At 47.3% G+C, this 18413-nt stretch overlaps 1 protein-coding gene across 1 annotated transcript; it reads left to right on the forward strand.

Annotated features, from left to right (window-relative positions):
* The first annotated feature begins 10224 nt into the window (after nt 1-10224).
* LOC144109726 (serine/threonine-protein kinase PLK1-like) lies at nt 10225-16775 on the forward strand. The gene is made up of 5 exons (XM_077642524.1): nt 10225-10341; nt 14051-14158; nt 15065-15181; nt 16458-16562; nt 16623-16775. Exons 1-5 carry the CDS (start codon nt 10225-10227, stop codon nt 16773-16775), a joined length of 600 nt encoding a protein of 199 aa, XP_077498650.1.
* Nucleotides 16776-18413: the final 1638 nt, after the last annotated feature.

Genomic DNA, 18413 nt, shown 5'->3' on the forward strand with positions numbered 1-18413 from the left:
TGCTAAACAACACCAAGGTAATAGGTCGGGCCAGACGAGAACGCGAAATTATTGAAGCTTTCGCTATGCACGTTGCTCCAGATAACAAATGCATCAGCTCCCCTTCGGTGATGCTAGCGAGAACCGAATTAAACTACCTCAGGAATAGCAATCTTCGGCTGTTGTAAAGGCACGTGTTGATATTTTATTATTATATATTTTTCCTTCATATCGCTCTTGTCAGCGTCGTGTGCTCTTCCCTCTTCTGTGTATGACTTGACGTTAATATGTGTATATAGGCATGCTCCTTCAGATAATAAACAGTTGTTAGAAAGCGCTTGTCTTGTGTGTTCGTCCGTTTCCGTATTTTGGTAGCGCTCACCAATACCTTCAAGGAACAGTGGAAAGCCGAGAGAAGAGGTCAGAGCCAAGAGTGTGAGAAGGGACAGAGCCATAATGGCGGTGGTAACAGGTAGAGAATAGCCGAAAGTCGAAGAGAGGGCGAGAGTACATACATGCTTATCGCTGGTGACTCCAACCTGAGACGCAGCGCTCCGACTATACTGGAGGGGGTAAGGGAGATTGGCGACTGGCAGTCGGGGTTTTCCCGGAGAGGACAATGAACGCGGTGCTACGAGAGTCAAAAATGCGCTCTTTTCACAAGATTATGTGCTCTTGGAGGAATTAGGGAAAACTCGTTTGTTACTCGGAAAACTCGTTCAAAGCAAACACATGGAAGCAACGCAGGCGAGACCCGGTTCCAAGAGATCAGTACTCCGCCTTCCAAGTGCTACGTGCTTGCTTGACAGGTGTTGTCATCTGTCGTTTGCGCATGCGCTGAAGAAGGTGGTGGCTTTATTTCAACCAGTGGAGAGGCGAGCATGAGCTGACCGGCCGTCTGAAAGAGAATGTTGCAAGGCGTCAGCTGGTATAAAGACCTATTCACACGACGGACGGTTGGTCGGCGGACTGCGCATCAGGTTTTCACACGTCTCTACACATTGATCTGCCGTCCGATTCTGGCCAGCGGACACGGCGCAGCTGAAAAACAGACGACGCAGTTGGTGAACAAAAGGTGCCGCAACGCTGGGAAGCAGGAAAGTTAAGAAGGCGAACTTTTGTCCGCACCCTACCAACCCCATCTCTCCGATATCTCCCCTCCACATCTCTGCATGTCAGTTCCGAACAATGAACTAACTACAGCCACATACAACAAAAGATTCAGTTAGCAAATGTCCCCTCAAAGGAGGCCTCTAGCGGATGGCGTCTCCTGATTCTCCACCTTTCCCCCTGATCGGTCACCTTTGGCTGGCTATCGTGAAATCGCAGGGGCAGCAGTAGAATCGGGAAAATAGGGCTTACTCGGATTAACCGCGGTTTCATAGAAATCGGTCGCAATGAAAGAGACATTATTAGCCCTAGCCACCCTTTCAAAACATTGGGAAGAGAAACGTTGGCTTGACCTGCACTACACAGCCATAGCGCGATCCAGTGCTGAAAAATACTTAGTGCATCTCTTTTCAGTCAAGAAAGAGCCCAATAAAGAGGGCAATTTTTCTCTCAAGTGGGCTTCCTGAAGAATTCGTTTTTAAGCTTAAATTTCACTTGGGGACTTCTTTTCCTTGCGGGCGCTTCCTCAGGGGACTTTTTTTCGCGGGACGTATTTTCAGGGGACGAATCATCCGGGCACATTTTTTCCTAAACCCAGATGCCAGACCCGGTGCCCACAGCTTTCAGCCCGCCGCTGGATCCCGCTGGGAAGAGCCTACTTGACAGGTTAGTGCATAGAGTAGGCGTTTTCCGTGGATTTGAACGAGATGACACCCATTTTAGTGGAGGTGGGGGCGCAGTGATTGACAGGGGCCGGGTGGGCCGTGCAGTAGCTTTATTTATCGGGTCGATGAGAACTGCGGCCTTGAGATTACGCATCAGCGAAGTAGGAAATGCAATAACGAAGGTCGGGGCCAAAAAAATGGCCACTAAGAACATCAGGAACGAAATATATAAAATAAATTTACCACAGCATCAGTTGCGCAAACATGCATAAGGGAGAGGAAGAGCGAAACAGTCAAAAATGGGTCAGCATTTAAAGGAATGTGAAATAAGTGTATATGCTGTATTTGAGAATCAGGGATGTAGACGACCCAGTGTTTATCGATGGCTATACAATTTAGAGTAGTGCAAAAGGTAAACAGTGGAGTGAAGGGGTGAGGCTCTGGTAAGTTGATACGTCGAAAAACAGCAAGGCAAGGAATAGAATAAAATTGCGAGGAACGTGCCTGGGTAACGGCAGCGATCGGCGGGAAAAGGCCATGGCAATAGGGAGCTTATTTATGGACGGCGGACAATTGCAGGCAAGAAAAGGATCTCGTTAAATGTCTCGACGAAGGCATAGAACAGTTGAGACATGATGTCGAGATGACTCTTTCCGGGAAGAATGAATGGGATCATCAAATATCTCGACGATGGCACAAATGCTAACGGGAACTTAATGATATAACACTGTGAGGAGGTTATTGCAAATAGCGGACCTCAATTGAAGGAAAAATCGCATGCGGTCTTGGAACGCATCCCACCATGCACTGACTGCGAATTTTGCAGCCAGTCGGTATCACTCAATTATAGTGTACGTTGTTTTTCCCTAATTACATCCGGACTTGCACTAATTACACTCTAATTCCGCACTGCTGTCGCGATGCCTGATCAACAGGCGTCAACAAAACCGACTGCGCGGGGACGGAGACTTCGGGCACTGGAACGCCAGTATCGTCCGACGGCGACGGCGGTGATCGAGGACAGCTCTCGCATACTTTAGCGCTCATGTCCGGAAGCGGCTGCACTACCCTGGCGTCCTTAGTGGAACATTGTAACGCTTCACACACACGAGCAATTTGAGTAACTGCGGTCGCCCACTAAGTACTCATCACAGCTGCAGCTGTTTCAGCTGTTAGCGAGGACAGGGGTTCTGTCCTGCCAAAAGACGTTTCGCAACTGCTCATTTTGCCGTTACCGCTCACGACTAGCATTTGAAGAAACAGAAACCGATGCAGAATTACCCTCGTTCGATTGTTTGATGGGTGGGTGGCTGTTCCAAGATCGCCTTTTATGCTTTGTTGACATCTTCCAAAAACACATATATAAGCCGTGGGAAACGTTGGGGAATAACAAAATGTATTCGGCCACTTCGAACCTTTTAACACATTCTACGCAGTTAACTGGACCTTCTGCTTTTTGTTTTGTTGAAGCTTGGCCTGCACTCCATCGTTTTAGCCCATGAATTCGTGTTCATAAAATCGTGATAAAAACGAGAATGTAGAGTGACGAGCTATGCGTGGAGCTCCACTGATTCGCCGTCTTGCCCAATGTGGATGGATGGAAGATAGCAGTGTCCCCTCTGAAACTGGGTGGTAGCAGTTGCCACCATGCTCGGCTTTTTGTTTTTTAAACGGTGTAATAAACTGGTCTGTAAATTCACCATTTCCTTCAAATACAAATCCTAATCCTGTTCTTCTTCCAACCTTAGAATAGCTTTTTGCTATCTTCATAACGCACATTCACTAACATGACCGTTGTCTCCTATAAACCCTAGGGCCTCTGAAAGAGTGACTGTGTCTTCATCGAAGTCCCCAAGATAGCGCCACATTCTTGTATCACATCTTCAATTCTTTCTATTGATGTACCGAACTTTGCTCACGTGTCATCTTGTTGGCTGAATTTACTTTTGTATCTTTGCGTTCTGAGGCACCCTGATCTAGCTGTAAAGTGTAGGGCACTGGCTCTTGAGCAATCAAAGAAATGTATTCCTTAAAGATCTCCTTTTCCAACTTCTATACAGTTCTACACTCTTTTTTATGCCTTTGAACTGATCCTGCTTGAACCATCTACGTTTTCTAAGAGTCGTTTAAAGCTCTTCATTTTTCCCTCGTTGCTTCCTGCATATGTGCTGTCGAAGTGAACAAAGGTGGGAAACTTCAGGGCGCTTGCCAGCGTTCCGACAAGAGGACTTTGTCCGAAAAAAGACTTTATCATTGGCGGTGCTCAAAAAGGGTCCTCCCTCCAAAAAGGAAGGCCCGCTCAGGGAGAGGAGGGTGTGAAGTGGAAATGGTGTTAGGATGGAGAGGGTGAATCTTGAACAGGCATGATGACTGTTAAAGTTCATGAACCGGTTAACCGGCAGAACTGAAAGGAAACAGACCAAGACAGCAGAAAGGAATCCGTGTGTGTGCAGCGTGGAGAGATAGCCAGCTTGGCCTTGAAAGGGTGTGTCCAGCTGCCACAGGTGTTTTGGTATGACTGGCTGCATTTACCTGAAAAACTCCGATGAGGGATTAGTCACCATGGTGGAACGAAATACTGGAAAAAAAGCATATAATAAAGGGAAAAGAGAAAGCATGGACGCGAATTCAGAGAAGGCTTGACAAGAAATGTGTTTGGGGTGGAAAAGAATGCGAAGACGCGTTCTTTAGAAATGGGGTCAAAACAATCAGGGCACAATCTAAAGATAAATATGACCAATGACAAAACGAAAAAATTGAATAAATATTCCCGTAAACGAAGGGATCAATGTGATCCTCAAAGCTCTAACTCAAACTCCACAAACACATAAAACTGACGTGTATATCTCGCCGTTTTAATTGCTACTCACGCTCAACTAATTTGAGTTCGACTGTTCTTATTACTTTCAAGTATTTGGAATAAGTACGGGCACTATCTACGCATCGAATTATGCAAATAATTTTATTGAGCTACTGGAGTCTAAACATCTAAGTTCATTCTCAACAACACCGCTCATACACCTGCTTTACATAGACGACATTTTTGTATCATATAGGAACACGGATCTGAGACCAAAAAGCATTTGTCTCGCAACTTAATACGCTTCACTCTGGCGTTAAATCTGCCATTCATTATTGTACAACACAAGTCAATTTTCTCGACACTACCGGCCATTTATAAAAAAGGCAGCTGAAAGCCACACTCTACAGCAACACAGCCATAGTTGGATTTCACTGACCATCATCGAAGACATTGTAAGCAAGGCATATTTGTAGGATAAGCAACGCGCCTGAGAGGAATATGCCCTTACGACGACCACTTTAAAAACCTTTCATCACTAAAAGCACCCTAATTGATAGGAAACATCCTCAGAACTCCTTTATTAATGGTTTTCAACGAGCGACAACTCTAAAACGAGTCAAGGTGCTTAAGAATACGAACAAAACCTAACAGTGAGCGGCCTCCTGCAGTTATAACAAACTGTTCGAACGCCCTTCTTAACATAAACAACATTCTGTGGAAATGCAAACCTATTATGACTGGCAATGATCGTCTCACCAAAAATAATTCCCGACGCACCACAAGCCTGAAAGACATAGTACACTCTGGCTTGATAAGGAACCCCTTCTGACAGTTGCTGCATACTCTCGACCAAGAGGCAAGACATGCAAGCATTTACATGGCGAAAATACATTTAGGAGCCCGACAAGCGACTTCTGCTTCAGCATAAAGAATAGCTTTAACTGCGCGTCGTCTGATATCTGCATGGTTGAATGGTTCTACTGTCAGGAGCAATATATCAGAAAAACCGAGCAATCAATGAACGCCAGACTAACTGGTCATCGAGCTGACACAGCAGTGAAGCTACAGAGGGCAATGGAGGAACATTATAATCAACGCGGTCACAACTTTGATGAACTTAAACTGTTCTTCCTTCAATTAGGTTTGAAATCTCCAAAGGACCGGAAACACAATGAAGCCTTCCTAATGATTTTAAAATCTTACAACCAGCACGAATTAACATATGCAGAGGAAACTGCGAATCTCTCAGGAATATTCCGGCACTGGTGTAATGTTTAAGCAGGTCTTTCACGTGGTAAGAGTATTCAGCAGCTCCTCACACCTTCGCTTAATTGTTTCTTTCACCCTGCACTTCCGCCCCGACCCATCCCTTTCCCCTGAATGAATTTTTTTCTCTCTTCTTTGTTCAATTTAGCTTTAGCTTGTTTCCTGCTTTCCTGCTTCTCTTGCCAGCACTTCTCAGTAATACGTCTTCCGTGTTCCTTCCTCCCCCCCCCCCCCCACACTTCCTGTCATGCTTTCTCTGGACTCGTCCCCATGTTTTCCGGCGACAGTCTGTCTGACTTGTCCAGGTCGTGCGTCTTTCGCTGATTTTCTTCTCTTGACCATGTTTTCTTTACCTTTATGAATATTTGTAAGTTACGTTTTTATGATAGTTTTAAGTTACTTGTTCCGTTTGCCAGGGACCCGTCTGTCTGCAATGAAGGTAAAATTGATAAAAGAGTTACTACACTGTAGCACATAGCAAGAGTGGGCGAGTTGCACCTGAGTTGATACCTGTACTTCATTTACCTCTCTTTAAGGATCTCTATTTGAGCAAAATTTAGAGGCCACCCGCTTGATGCAGAATGCTCGAACTGGTTTCAAATGATTTGACATGTTCATGAGGGTAAAAAATACTAATTGAGATGAACTCTAAAATGTGTGGGATTCGCACCGTCAGATGTGGAGGATTTGCACCACTGCAGCCTAACCATCGGTAACAGAGGGTATCGGATTATGTGAAACGATTCGTCGTTTTGTGATACGTAGTTGTTAACCATAAATTAACGCATAAAATGAGGAATTATGCCTGATATAGCGAAGGTGGCTGTAAATCGCAACAGTAGTTCAAAATCCATGAGGCAGATGGCGCTGCTTGTGGGCTAGGAAAGTTTTCAGATACATGTACATAAGGAGTGTTGACATGAAATGAAGAAAGCGAACTAGAAAATTGGCAAGCAGATATCGGGATAGCAGTAGGGGGGCAAATTAGTAATTATCGGTTATTAAAAAGGTTAAACAAGCAGAGAGAGCTCTGTGGAAAACAGGGATGCTTACGAAATCGGCTCTGGGAACATGGAGGGTCTTTAAGCAGGAAATTGTCCAAGGAAATATCTACAATAATTTTAGGGAAAGCTCTTTGTTGTTTAATGCGATGACGGAAGTTTTGCGGACTAAGACATATAGGGTCAGGTACCACTAGACAGACACGTTGTGCGTTGCGTGCGGAGAGGAGGAGGAAACGGCTGAACACTTGATACTTTTCTGTAAACGGCTTCACCCTACAGTGGAAAGCAACGGACCTGATTTATCCAAAGCATTGGGGTTTAAGGACAGTGAAGGGAAAGTAGATATTAAGCGGATACAAGTAGCCAAGCGGAGGTTATCTGATTGATGGCTAAAATGAAGACAAGAGTAAAATTTCACAAGTCTTGGCTAGGTGTCTTGAACCACCGCCAAATTTAAAGTGTTCAGCCATGAACATCCATCCGTCCGCCCATTCATCCGTCTGTCCATCCGTCCATCCATGCATGCATCCATCCTAGAGGGAGCCTACATGTACCGCTTGCTTAGGGTGGGGACATTTCGATACAAGGTTGCTTAAAACAGCCTAAAACTGCTATCAGACAGAGTGGGCGGCGATTGCTGATATTGTATAGACAGGGTAGCCAAGACTGGAGAACGGGAGCACAAAGGGGACTGCAGGGATGGGCTCGGGAGCGTTGTTTGGCTGACTCTGTTCTGAGAAGAAAAAAAAAAGAAAATCTGAGTGCAAGGCTGAGGGGAGCATTGACAACTATCTCACCTCCCTGTCCCACAGCGCTTTTGTTAGAGGCGCCCGAATTTGGAACAAAAGGTTGCTGCAGCTAGGGGTGCTTGCAAAGGGGCATTGTGCCATTTCTAACAGCTGCACAGCACCACGCGATATCATAAGCTAGTGGTAGCTGATCAGTGATCAGCCCCTCTTTCTGCTACACCTCATCCCCATTGTACACGAAAGTTGAAGCACCTGCAGGCTCCTTACACAAAAGCAGGCCACTGGCAAATTGTTGTTGGGGGCCAAAATGGCATGGTTTCTACGAAAGCTGCAGAAATAGAACCACTTAAATTTTGCCCGCAACATGAAGGGGTATCACAAATGGTGTCCCCATCCTAAGCCAGGCGTTACATGTAGGCTCCCTACGGCCGACTGGTAAGCGAGAAATGTCAAGTGGCCTTGTCCCAGCGGGATTCAGCGGCGCGGCGCTAAGCTTGCGCGCTAGGTCTGGCAACCAGCCCACTCTTCGCAACGCTTCGGTAGGGTGTCTAGTAGAGTTGCTGGAATAGTTTCGCCTGCCGTAAATGCCTCTCCCATTGTGACCGATTTACATGACAGCGCGGTTAATCCGATTAAGTCACCATTGGCTCCCAATTCCAATGACACCCCCTGCGATTTAATACTAGCCGGACTAATGTGACCGGTCAGCAGAGAGAGGGTAAGAATGAGTCAAGGGGGAAAATCAGTGGACAACATCGGCTGGAGGGCCTACCCTCGAAGTGTATTTTCCGATTCTATTGTGGTATGCGAATTCAGTTCGTTCAATCTTAGGGCTAGGAGTGCCGAGACACCGGGTCTGTGGAACTTGGACAAAAGCTCGTCTGCTTATCTTTCCTACTTCCCGACTTTGCCAATCACTTCAAAGAAGTTTAGCAACTTTCGTTCCCCCAGTGCGTCGTCTGCTTTTTTCGTCCGCCGTGTCCGTCTTGCCAACATAGGACGGCAGAGCAGTTTCTAGTAACGTCTAAACACGTGATGCGGGCGCCGCCGACCAACCATACGTCGTGGGAGGAGATCTTTATACCAGCTGACGCATTGCAACATTCTTTCTCGGACGGCTGGTCTGCTCATGCCCGCCTCTCCACTGGTTAAGATCAAACCATCGCCTTCTTCAGCGCATGCGCAAACTACAGAAGACAACAGCTCTCAAGCACAGAACACTTAGCAGGCGGAATAAAGATCTCGTGGAAGCGGATCTCGCCTGGGTCACCCACACGCCTTTGCTTTAAAAGAGTTTTCTGGGTAGCAGAACACTTTTCGCTTATTCCTCAAAACGCACATCATCTCGGGAAATCGGCGGATTTGTGTCTGCGGTAGCTCTCCGCTTATTGTCCTCGCCTTGAGAATCCCCACTGCCACTCACCTATCTCCCTTACCCCCTCCAGTATAGTTGGAGCGCTGTGTCTCAGGTTGGAGTCACCCGCGATACGCCTGTGTGTACACTCTCTCCCTATCTCGGACTTCCTTCCGCCTTGCTGTTTTCACCACCATTGTGGCTTTGTCCCTTCCCAGACTTTCGGCTCTGACCTCATCTCTCGGCTTTTCAGTGTTAATCTGCTAGCTATCACTCCCTTCCTTATGAGTCACGTTTTCACAGTGGCTCTGGATTCATGCTTTCTGACCTACTTCCTCTAAGTTGTCCAAGCTACACAAGCCAATGCCTCTTCCGTGCTCATGATCTGCACCGGCATGTCCGCCATTTTCATTCACAATGTCGGAAGCTGCCACGCTTTCCTCATTTCTGGCCACCTTTAATTCCCTGAGTATTCGGCTTTCCCCAGTCTCCCTATTCCAGCTACATTCCCAGGGCATCCATCCACGGCTATAGTGTGGAGTTTTCACTGTCTATCTTGAGAAGCTGAGCACACAAGTCCTGCACTCGAACACTTAACAGTTTAGCACCACGTGATTATTGCTACCAGAAAAATCATCAGAATATGTACAGGCTCAGACACTGCGTGAAAACACGTGGTCAAATAAACATTGAAAACTTTGTTCTTGCGCAAAAGCCAAAGCACGAAACACATACGACGCAAGATTGTACTTTTCAAACTTGCTCAATCGAAATTAATAAAAGATAAGTTTTGTCATGCTCACATGCTGACTCCCTCCTGGAAAACGATTAACTAATATTCGGGCATGCAATTTTTCGTTGTAGCTCCACAGCAGGAAAGCGTAATTCAAGAGCTAGGAGGTAGCCTGACACTGGCAGAGATGGCACAGGCTGTTCATGGTACCCATTCTAGCTTATCACGAGCCCCATGACGTGCAAGTCTTCCCAGCCGAAAACAGCTCAATTCCGAGGAAGCCCAGCAGCTTGGATGACCTGAGGCATCCTGAAGGAAGATTAGGAAAGGGATTGCTAGGACATCTACAAAAGGACGGCCACGCCCACTAGGTGCGGCCACTGCCTGCATCTCCGCAACCAGCGGCGCCAACCAACAGCGTGCCTTCTCAACCTACATTTCAAAACCATCGCGCACCGGTCAGAAACGGCAGTGTCGAGACCAGTCGCTGGTGCTTGTGCGGTAGTGTGCATTGCAGCTGTGAAAAGCGTGGATTCGAGATCGCGTTTTATCTTCTTGATGATGGCTGCTGGCGGAGAGATTCTGACTAGCACTGGGACGACCAGCGACGAATTTCCCGACGTCGTCATCGACAAGAATTCCCACACCGAATACACCCGCGGCAGGTTCCTCGGCAAGGTATGTCGCCTTATGACAACGGTTGTTCTGGCACCCTTTTAGCACACCGTGCTTATAACAGCGAGCCGTGAAAGAAACCATGATATTAATTGGTACTGTCGCTTCGTGCGTGGATCGAACGCAAATAAGGCTTGAGAGCTAATACGCGGTGCGAGTAGGTTAATGTACATCTTTTGGCAAACGTAACCATGCCAGTGACGTTAGCAGTGCGCAGCAAGAATAGTGGCCCATAAGCTCTATTTATAGCGTGTTTCACGTAAGATTTTAGACAATATTTTTTTAAATAGGCTTTTTGATTTAGAAGACCGCATTAGCGGCATAGCATTGCGAGCACTGGAGTACGCATAATACAGCTAAGATGTGCGAATTACCAGGCTGGTTAACCAATACCTAATAGTTTACTCTTTAGCTATTGCTGTACAGTTCTATGCTTATTGAGAGACGTGTAGCCCACCGTTAGCAATATCCATAGTAATTATTAGAATTTCGAAAATGCGGTTACCGTCTGCGCTCTGGCCGAACTAATTTTGGATACATCGTGAATAAACAAACACGTTTTCGAGAAGCTTGCAGGCAAAGCAGCATCTCCAGTTCACGTAACTCTTCGAAAAAGACAGAAATTGCTGGGCCACAGCGCCGATGGTAACGGAATTTTCGAAATTATAAAAACCAATAAGAACTTTACTTATGGTGGGCTACACACCTATCGTAATGAAAAAGTCTTACGATAATAGGTAAAAGTTAAGTATTCTTATTAGTTAACCAGCCTGCTTGTTTGCAAATCTCAGCCGCAATCGGGTGTAGTAGACCACTAAGAAAATCGTCTTCCTGAAAATGCCCCAAAAAAAGCGGTTTTCTAACTCAATATGCATACTTTCAAAACTTTCGGACCAGCCTTAAGGCGGGGACACATGTCCGGCGAGCGCCGGATGCATCAAACCGCTTAGATATATCCAGCGCGTCCGGCGTGCCAGCTCCGGCTGGAAGCGGCAGGCAGTGCCACAGCGGAGAGCGCCAACGTCATGATGACGTAGGGGTGCTCTTCTCGAGGCCGGTTGCCGGCGCCTGAAAAATGCGCTAGAATTGTTTGTTCACGTTCATAACACGCCCTGAGAGCGGGGAACATCAAAAATTAGTTATTTTTGACAAGCATTGGTTAATGCCGAGGCTGGTGGAAGTGATAACTGAGATACAAGCAAATTTCTTCCTATAGCCGCTTTGCTGTTGCTGCTCGCCTGGCCTACTGCTATCTCCTCTGCTGAAGGCGGCGCGGAAATCGTGCATATCTTTATTTTATGAGACTGGGCTCACAATAAACTGGTGAATATAGTAATGCCTTTATAATACAGCGCTGACCACTTCCGAAACGTCCTTGGCGGCGGCATCGATGCGAAACTGGCTATAGGCTTAGCGCCGACCAGGGGAGCCAGGCAGCAAAGTTTGTCGCACGCGGGAGGGGTCGTTGCCGAAAGCTCGGCCCTTGTGCAGGGCATGCTTTCGCTAGTTGCACATAGCTAGCAGTTCTTGTGATTTCCTTCTTTTTTTCTTTTATGACTGCGATTCAAGAAATTTTGGTGCCACAGAAGCTTTGCAGCGGCCGCTTCCCGCCATTGCGGTGCGGTTTGACTAGCGTTCGCTAGGTCCGCTACTGAAACCGACCATATTTGAATTTTATTATGAGATAATGATGCGAAGAGCTAAAGCGATGTCACGAGTAAGCCGTTTATTGTAGCACAGGCGACTCCCGAAGCGCCGTGCGGTGCGGCTGCGATGCGAATTATGCTATAGGCCTAGCGACGACCAGGGCCGCCAGGCAGCAGCGTCGTTCGTTGCCCGACGGCCCCACACGCGGCGCCTTTGCCGAAAACTCGCTACTTGCACAGGCATAATTTGTCGCTACTCGAATATAGCAGTCTTTGTGATAGCAGGGCTGTGTTGTCTTTCCTGGGCGGACGTCATTGGTATACACAGAGGCCCTGCTGTGCGATGTCAAGCTGACACCGCGGCTGCGGGCGGTGCTTGAGAGAATCGGCGCTCGCACTTCCGTGTGTCCCGGCTTGAGGTGGGGCGGCAGTTCGCAAGCACCGACCGGAGCGCAACGCCGGACATGTGTCCCTGCCTTAGGCTGACCTTTCCAGACGTTGTAGACTTTAGTAGTACAGTAATGTCTCCACTCTACAGCTGAGAATCAAATCCGGTTGTTTAATTACTTTTGGCACAGGCGGCACTTGTAGTGGTCAGAATACGGTTGCTTTTCCGTTAGTAGTCCTGACTACGGGTGGCTGTAATCAAGAAATTCTTTATTGCGACTCTTCAATCAAACAATAATAACACAGCTTGACAATGCATCTTTACGCAAAGGAGCGTTTTGTGCTAAGAGACCGGCTCGCCTCAACCGTGCCGTGAGAGAGAGGGTGTAAAAGGGCACCGGAAAAATTTCGACCACGTGGGACCCGCATCGGTTAGGGCGATATGTTCGCCTTGTTCTGAATCACCCTATTCTTAAAAGCGAGGGGGTTAAGGATCCTCCCCAAAGAAGGTGAACGGCTCCTTCAGGAGAATGCCGCAAGTCGTTTTGCCCAAGTGGCCGACCTATATATGAACCAGCCTGCTGTGTATGTGTTGCTCGAAAGAAAGCGAAGTGGCGGTGTGTTCGCCACTGGAGGGTCTCCTGTGGGAGAAATACGCTTCTTCTTCCTCGAGTGTTACTCGAGGTTAGTGTCTCTATATAGCATATGTAAGAACAGTACACAACACAGGAGCGGAGAGCCGCCTCTTAAAAGCTGTTGTGAGGGCACGCAGGCGCCTGTACTCTCTACTCGGCCTTCCCCCTCCTCGATTGGGAAGGTTGGTTATCCCAAACGAGGAAGATTGCTCTGACATCCCGGTGGACACCTCAACTTCGCAGTAGGGGAAGCCAGAAGTGAAGGATGGAAGAGTTAAAGAGGTGCCATTGAAGAGTGCTCCAGAAATTTACACCACCGAATTAATGAATTTGTCAACGTGGGGATCTTTAACAGGCACCGACGTCGCTCAGCACACGTTCGCTCTTTGCGTTTCGACTCGATTGAAACGCGGCTGCCACAGCCGGATTCGAGCCCGCGTACTCCGTCTCAGCACCAGGGCGCTATAACCATGCACTGAGCCAGTGCGGCGGGTTCCTCGTTTGTGAGGCGGTCAGAGGGCAACTCGTCATGTGGACCGGACGACCACGACTGTGCAAAAGCCGGGGAACTCGGTTACATATATGGTGATTTTGTCAAGAGTTATCATTTTAAAGTCATATTACTCACTTTATTAGTTAATGCGATTGTCCTGTTTTCTGATGTCATCTACTATACAGGCATTACTGTGCCAATAAAAGGCAGCTTAACGCCTCAAAAAGCCTATTGTGAACAACGACTGGAGAATTCCGCTGAAAAACTTTACTTTTGCACTTTTCCCTAGAATTTGTAAGGCTGTCTTCAAATTATTCCTGTCTGCTATGCTTTGTGAACTGAACCATACCTTTGAAACTTACCTGCGTTCAGCATGTATTAGTCCCAGCTGTCTTGAATTTCGTGCTGTGGTCTATTTTAGTACTTACGCATCAAGCCGATTTCGCGTTCGAGTGAAGGAATCCACTGCCTGAGTGTTTCAGTCACACAGTGCGAAAGCATTCACCCGTCATTTGAATGTCCTTGCAACAAGGCTGGCATTACTTTTTCAGGGCGGATGTGCGCACTGCTACCAGTTCGTGGACAAAAAAGCGAATGTCGCGTACGCAGGCAAAATCGTCTCCAAGAGTCATCTCAAATCGGAGATTGACCGGCAATATGTGAGTTCTGTCACTCTGTCTCTTCTCTATTCGAAGAAATTTTCTAAATTGGACACTGAGGACAAAAATTCCTTTTGTGGCTTTTAAAGTGAGAGCTCTGCTGCTGAGAGTACAACTTCCGATTTCGATGAGCATCAGGCAATGACTTTCAATGCCTCACACGGTCAAACCGAAGGTGGTATGACCCAAAATATTGTAGTATGACCACGGATCATAAGAGTACGGTCATTTGGTACATCACCTTGACCCTGACGCTTGATTTGACACCGCGTTGAACACCACCCATTTTTTATGGCGACGCCGGCGCTGCGAGGCGTGCAGACGCGCCGAATCATATGAAAACGAATTAATGAAGGTTGAGCTACGGCATAGGATTCGTGCACAAGTTCAAAATGTGTGGCGCCCTCTAGCGAATGCAAAAGAAAGATTGTGTGATCGCAAGGCGGCTGTTGTCTCCCCATCGTCCTCCTAGAATGTTCGCGCTACCCACGCATACATAAAAATAACGAGATGTCAAAGCCTGCCGGTTCCAAACACAAACGTTTCGTGGATTTGGGCACTGCGGCCGTATTCTGATATATGCTACACAACCCACTTTAGATATCGAACCCGCTTAGTCCTCTTGCATGTAGGTCACTGTTCTTCAGTCACGCTCTGCGGCTTTCAAGCGTCAGTGGGAAGCAAACAAACAATTGGCTGTGATACGCTGAGACCCGGTCCCATATGATATGATATTTTAAATTCCACTCTAGCGACCGATTACCCTTGCCACCATCATGAGTTTTGTCATTTCAGCGCACGTCTTTATTAATAATAGGTAGCAGCATCATAGTCCAGCAATTTACCTTCTTTTCTTCACGCTTAATACAACCTCTGTGATGTTGCTCATTAATTTGTTGTCTACAGCTCGAAGAAGAAATCAACATCCACCGAACCCTGTGCCACAAGCACGTCGTTCGCTTCCACAGCCGCTATGAGGACGCCAAAAACGTGTACATCATCTTGGAGCTATGCAAAAGACAGGTGTGTTAACATTCCTCCCTTCAGTGGTAAGTATTTCCACTTAATTTCTTTGCGTTCATCCAAAAACGTGGCTAGTCCTCAAGGTACGTTTTCATTTCATTTAATGGTGCTTAAAGGGCCACAGAAAGGGGTGTTTGAGCTGGGCTTTAAAATGTTTGCATTATGTAGAGTACAGGCCCCCGAGCGTACATGCCACGTACGAGACCTCAAATGCGAGCGGGAAATTTACGATAAATTTTATTAAAATTCCCGCTGTCGCACCTCGCGGCAACTTGCGGTGCCGGAATTTTGCTCGAAAATCTGGCAGACGTCGTCGCGTCTTGCAAATGGCGATTGCAGCCGAGGGTAATCATTAGTTCACAGCGCCAATTTCTTTCAGACGTCACGCGCTACCGCGGCCGAGGCCACTCCGCGCGCGCCGCAGCCGGCGGAGGTAGGGGATGGGGCCGAGAGAGTGAAGCCGGCGGAGGAGCGCTGCCATTTTGGCGTGCGAGAGGAGAGGGAAAGGCGCGAGGCCGCGGAAGTTCAGATTTCGTCTGCATATAACTGGGCTTCCAAAAAGCGAAATAAAATAATCCTTGCTGGGGGATAATTATGAACCGTCGTCTTTTAACATCGCAGAAACATGGCACCTTTATTGAGACCCTCTTTCTAAGTCCCTTTAGCTCCTCAAAACAACTGTGGCTGTAAGGGACGCTGTAGTGGAATAATTTTGGAATAATTTAGGCCCCCTTGGAATCTCTAACGGTCACTGACTTCGCACAATACAGGGGCCTCCTGCATTTTGCCTCCACCTAAATGCGACCGCCGGGCACACTTTTGCGTAAGCGACGTTTTGTCTCTTACGCAACTGACGGCACTTCACATATCTATTTTTCGAGGCCTGATGAGAGGATATTTAAGGTTGTGTATATTTCACACCGCTTCTATAAAATTGGGTTACGTGAATATGTATTTGGTTATTTATTTGTTTCGGCAATTTTTGTGAGAACGGCCGCATTGTGTTCTTGGATCATAATTTAGGGCGCAGCCAAGAAATTAAAACTGCCTTCGTTGTTTCGAAAACTGTCATCTAATATTTTCGTGTGGGCACTGTATTTTGAGCAACGGAAAGCAATTACTTCAATCAAGCTTTCTCCAAACTGCCGTCATATGAAGAAGCGTGCTACATGTGCCTAGCTGCATCCTAAGGGATCCCATTTTCTTTATCACGTTCTTAAGAGCGTCTAGCCTTCAAGGGTCTTCCCTAGGCTTCATTAGCGCATTTATTCCGCAGTCTCTTGAGGAGCTGCACAAGTGCCATGAGACGCTGACGGAGACAGAGGTGCGGCACCTCCTGCGCCAGCTGCTCCTCGCCTGCGAGTACCTGGTGCAGGAGCAGGTCATCCACTGAGACCTGAAGCTCGGAAACCTGCTCCTCACCAAAGGCTCGCAACTCAAGGTGGCCGACTTCGGACTCGCGACCCGCGTCCTCTACCCGGAGCAACTCATTACGTCCATCTGCGGCACCACCAACTACATGGACCCCGAGATGCTGACCCTGAAGGGCTACCGCTACGAAGCGGACATCTGGGCCGTCGGGTGCATCATGTGAGTCTCACCTGATGATTGCGCAGAACTGTTTGCAACTGGTTACAACGTTCATGCTTGCAACGACAGCTCGCAATACATATCGTATAGGTATATCCGCCCGTAAAAGTATTAAAGGAAGAGTCTGCTCTTTGAAATGTGGATATAAAAAATTGCTAACCCTTGACTATCTTGCCTTGTGGTGACAATAACGAGGGAAGAAATCATGGCCGTGGCATTTATTTTTATTTTGAGCTGGTGAAGCTAGTCGGGCCAGAGTTGACGGTGGTGATGGGTTGTGTTTAAACATCGTAGTTCTGCTCGCAGTCGGGTTACGTCGAGTCAAGTAGATGTGAATTTTACGAATGAGCTAGGCGCTATGTACAAATGGTTAATTTTGTTACAGCAAGTTGCATCCGCCAGAATTTTTCGTATTTCAACTAGTCACCCTATCCCGAAGGGATGAATTGTGCTTGTTCATTCCACTATGTTGACAGGCGCGATTTTATCGGGACCGAGCACTTGGGGATATTTGTGATAGATATCATTACTCCTACTTTTTATTGTATTTGAGCGTTCATGGTGCTTTAATTTTCGGTTCCGAGAAAACCTAAGAATCAATAAATTGGGGGCTCACTAAAATTGTTCCATAGAACAGAGCAAACTTGACGACACAAAGAATTAAAAAAGACGGCAAATGTGCTTCTTCCTTCTTCCCTGTCTCATCCAGTTCAGGCTGTTTCTCACAACAATGAAATTACGCCGCTAGCCCAAACTATTCTTTGCAACCCTCATTGCCACTAACCTGGCGGGCAGTCTTCTGCAAAATCCTTCCGCTGACACGCTTCTTATTTTGGGATTCGGAGACGCCGGCCACCAGACGCGAAGTGGCGTTAATTCACTTGCCGAAAAAGTACAGTTGGTAACCTGTTGGGGTGATTCTCAGGTGCGCAACTGGGTATACGTATCTTCCAGGAAAGAAGTAACAATTGCTTCAGAGAAAATATGCACAACAATCGCTATAAGTTTCCTCTTCATCTTAAAAAAAATCAGATCATGCTCTTCACGTTCAAAACCAGACACTTCGTGCATCACGAGCGTCGTTTGCCCGCAGTTACGTTACCGTTTCGTGGTGATTGGCCGGTAGGGGTGTCGTAGCATGGCTGTGCCCGCAGTCCTTCAAGCTGTGATTGTGTTTGTGTGTGTGATGTCTGCCACAGGATTGTGTGCGGATTCCCGCGCACACTGACAAGCCAAAAACTGCTTTCCGCAGGTACAAGCTGCTAGTGGGGCGTGCCCCCTTCAAGACAACGACGAGGGAAAAGACTTTGGCCAGAATCAAGAGGAACGATTTCGAGATTCCCCCGACTGTGTCCCCCGCCGCGAGCGCTCTCATCCGATGGATTCTACAACCGGAGCCCGCTAGGCGGCCGAGCATCAGAGCCATCATGCACCACGAGTTCATGACAAGAGGTAGGCTTTATCTTGCAGCTCTGCAGCTGTGTGACTGTGTGCTGTACTGCTTCAATCGCGGTTTGTTTTTCTTTTGAACGCAATAGCGTTATATCTGAAGTTCGGAGGAAAAACTGTGCTCGTCGCCGCATCTAATTTGTTGCTGTTCGGCAGAGGTCGTGACGTCAGACCTTGTCAACCAATGAAAGTG

This window comes from Amblyomma americanum, chromosome 11 (assembly GCF_052857255.1).
Source record: "Amblyomma americanum isolate KBUSLIRL-KWMA chromosome 11, ASM5285725v1, whole genome shotgun sequence".
In the NCBI taxonomy this organism is placed as follows: domain Eukaryota; kingdom Metazoa; phylum Arthropoda; class Arachnida; order Ixodida; family Ixodidae; genus Amblyomma; species Amblyomma americanum.

Excerpts from the sequence above, each read along its gene's own strand:
- LOC144109726 (XM_077642524.1), top strand. The coding sequence starts at position 10,225 with ATGGCTGCTGGCGGAGAGATTCTGACTAGCACTGGGACGACCAGCGAC. Across the intron at positions 10,342-14,050 it reads GCGGCAGGTTCCTCGGCAAG|GGCGGATGTGCGCACTGCTA; the intron begins GTATGTCGCCTT and ends TTACTTTTTCAG. Across the intron at positions 16,563-16,622 it reads AGTACCTGGTGCAGGAGCAG|GTGGCCGACTTCGGACTCGC; the intron begins GTCATCCACTGA and ends TCGCAACTCAAG.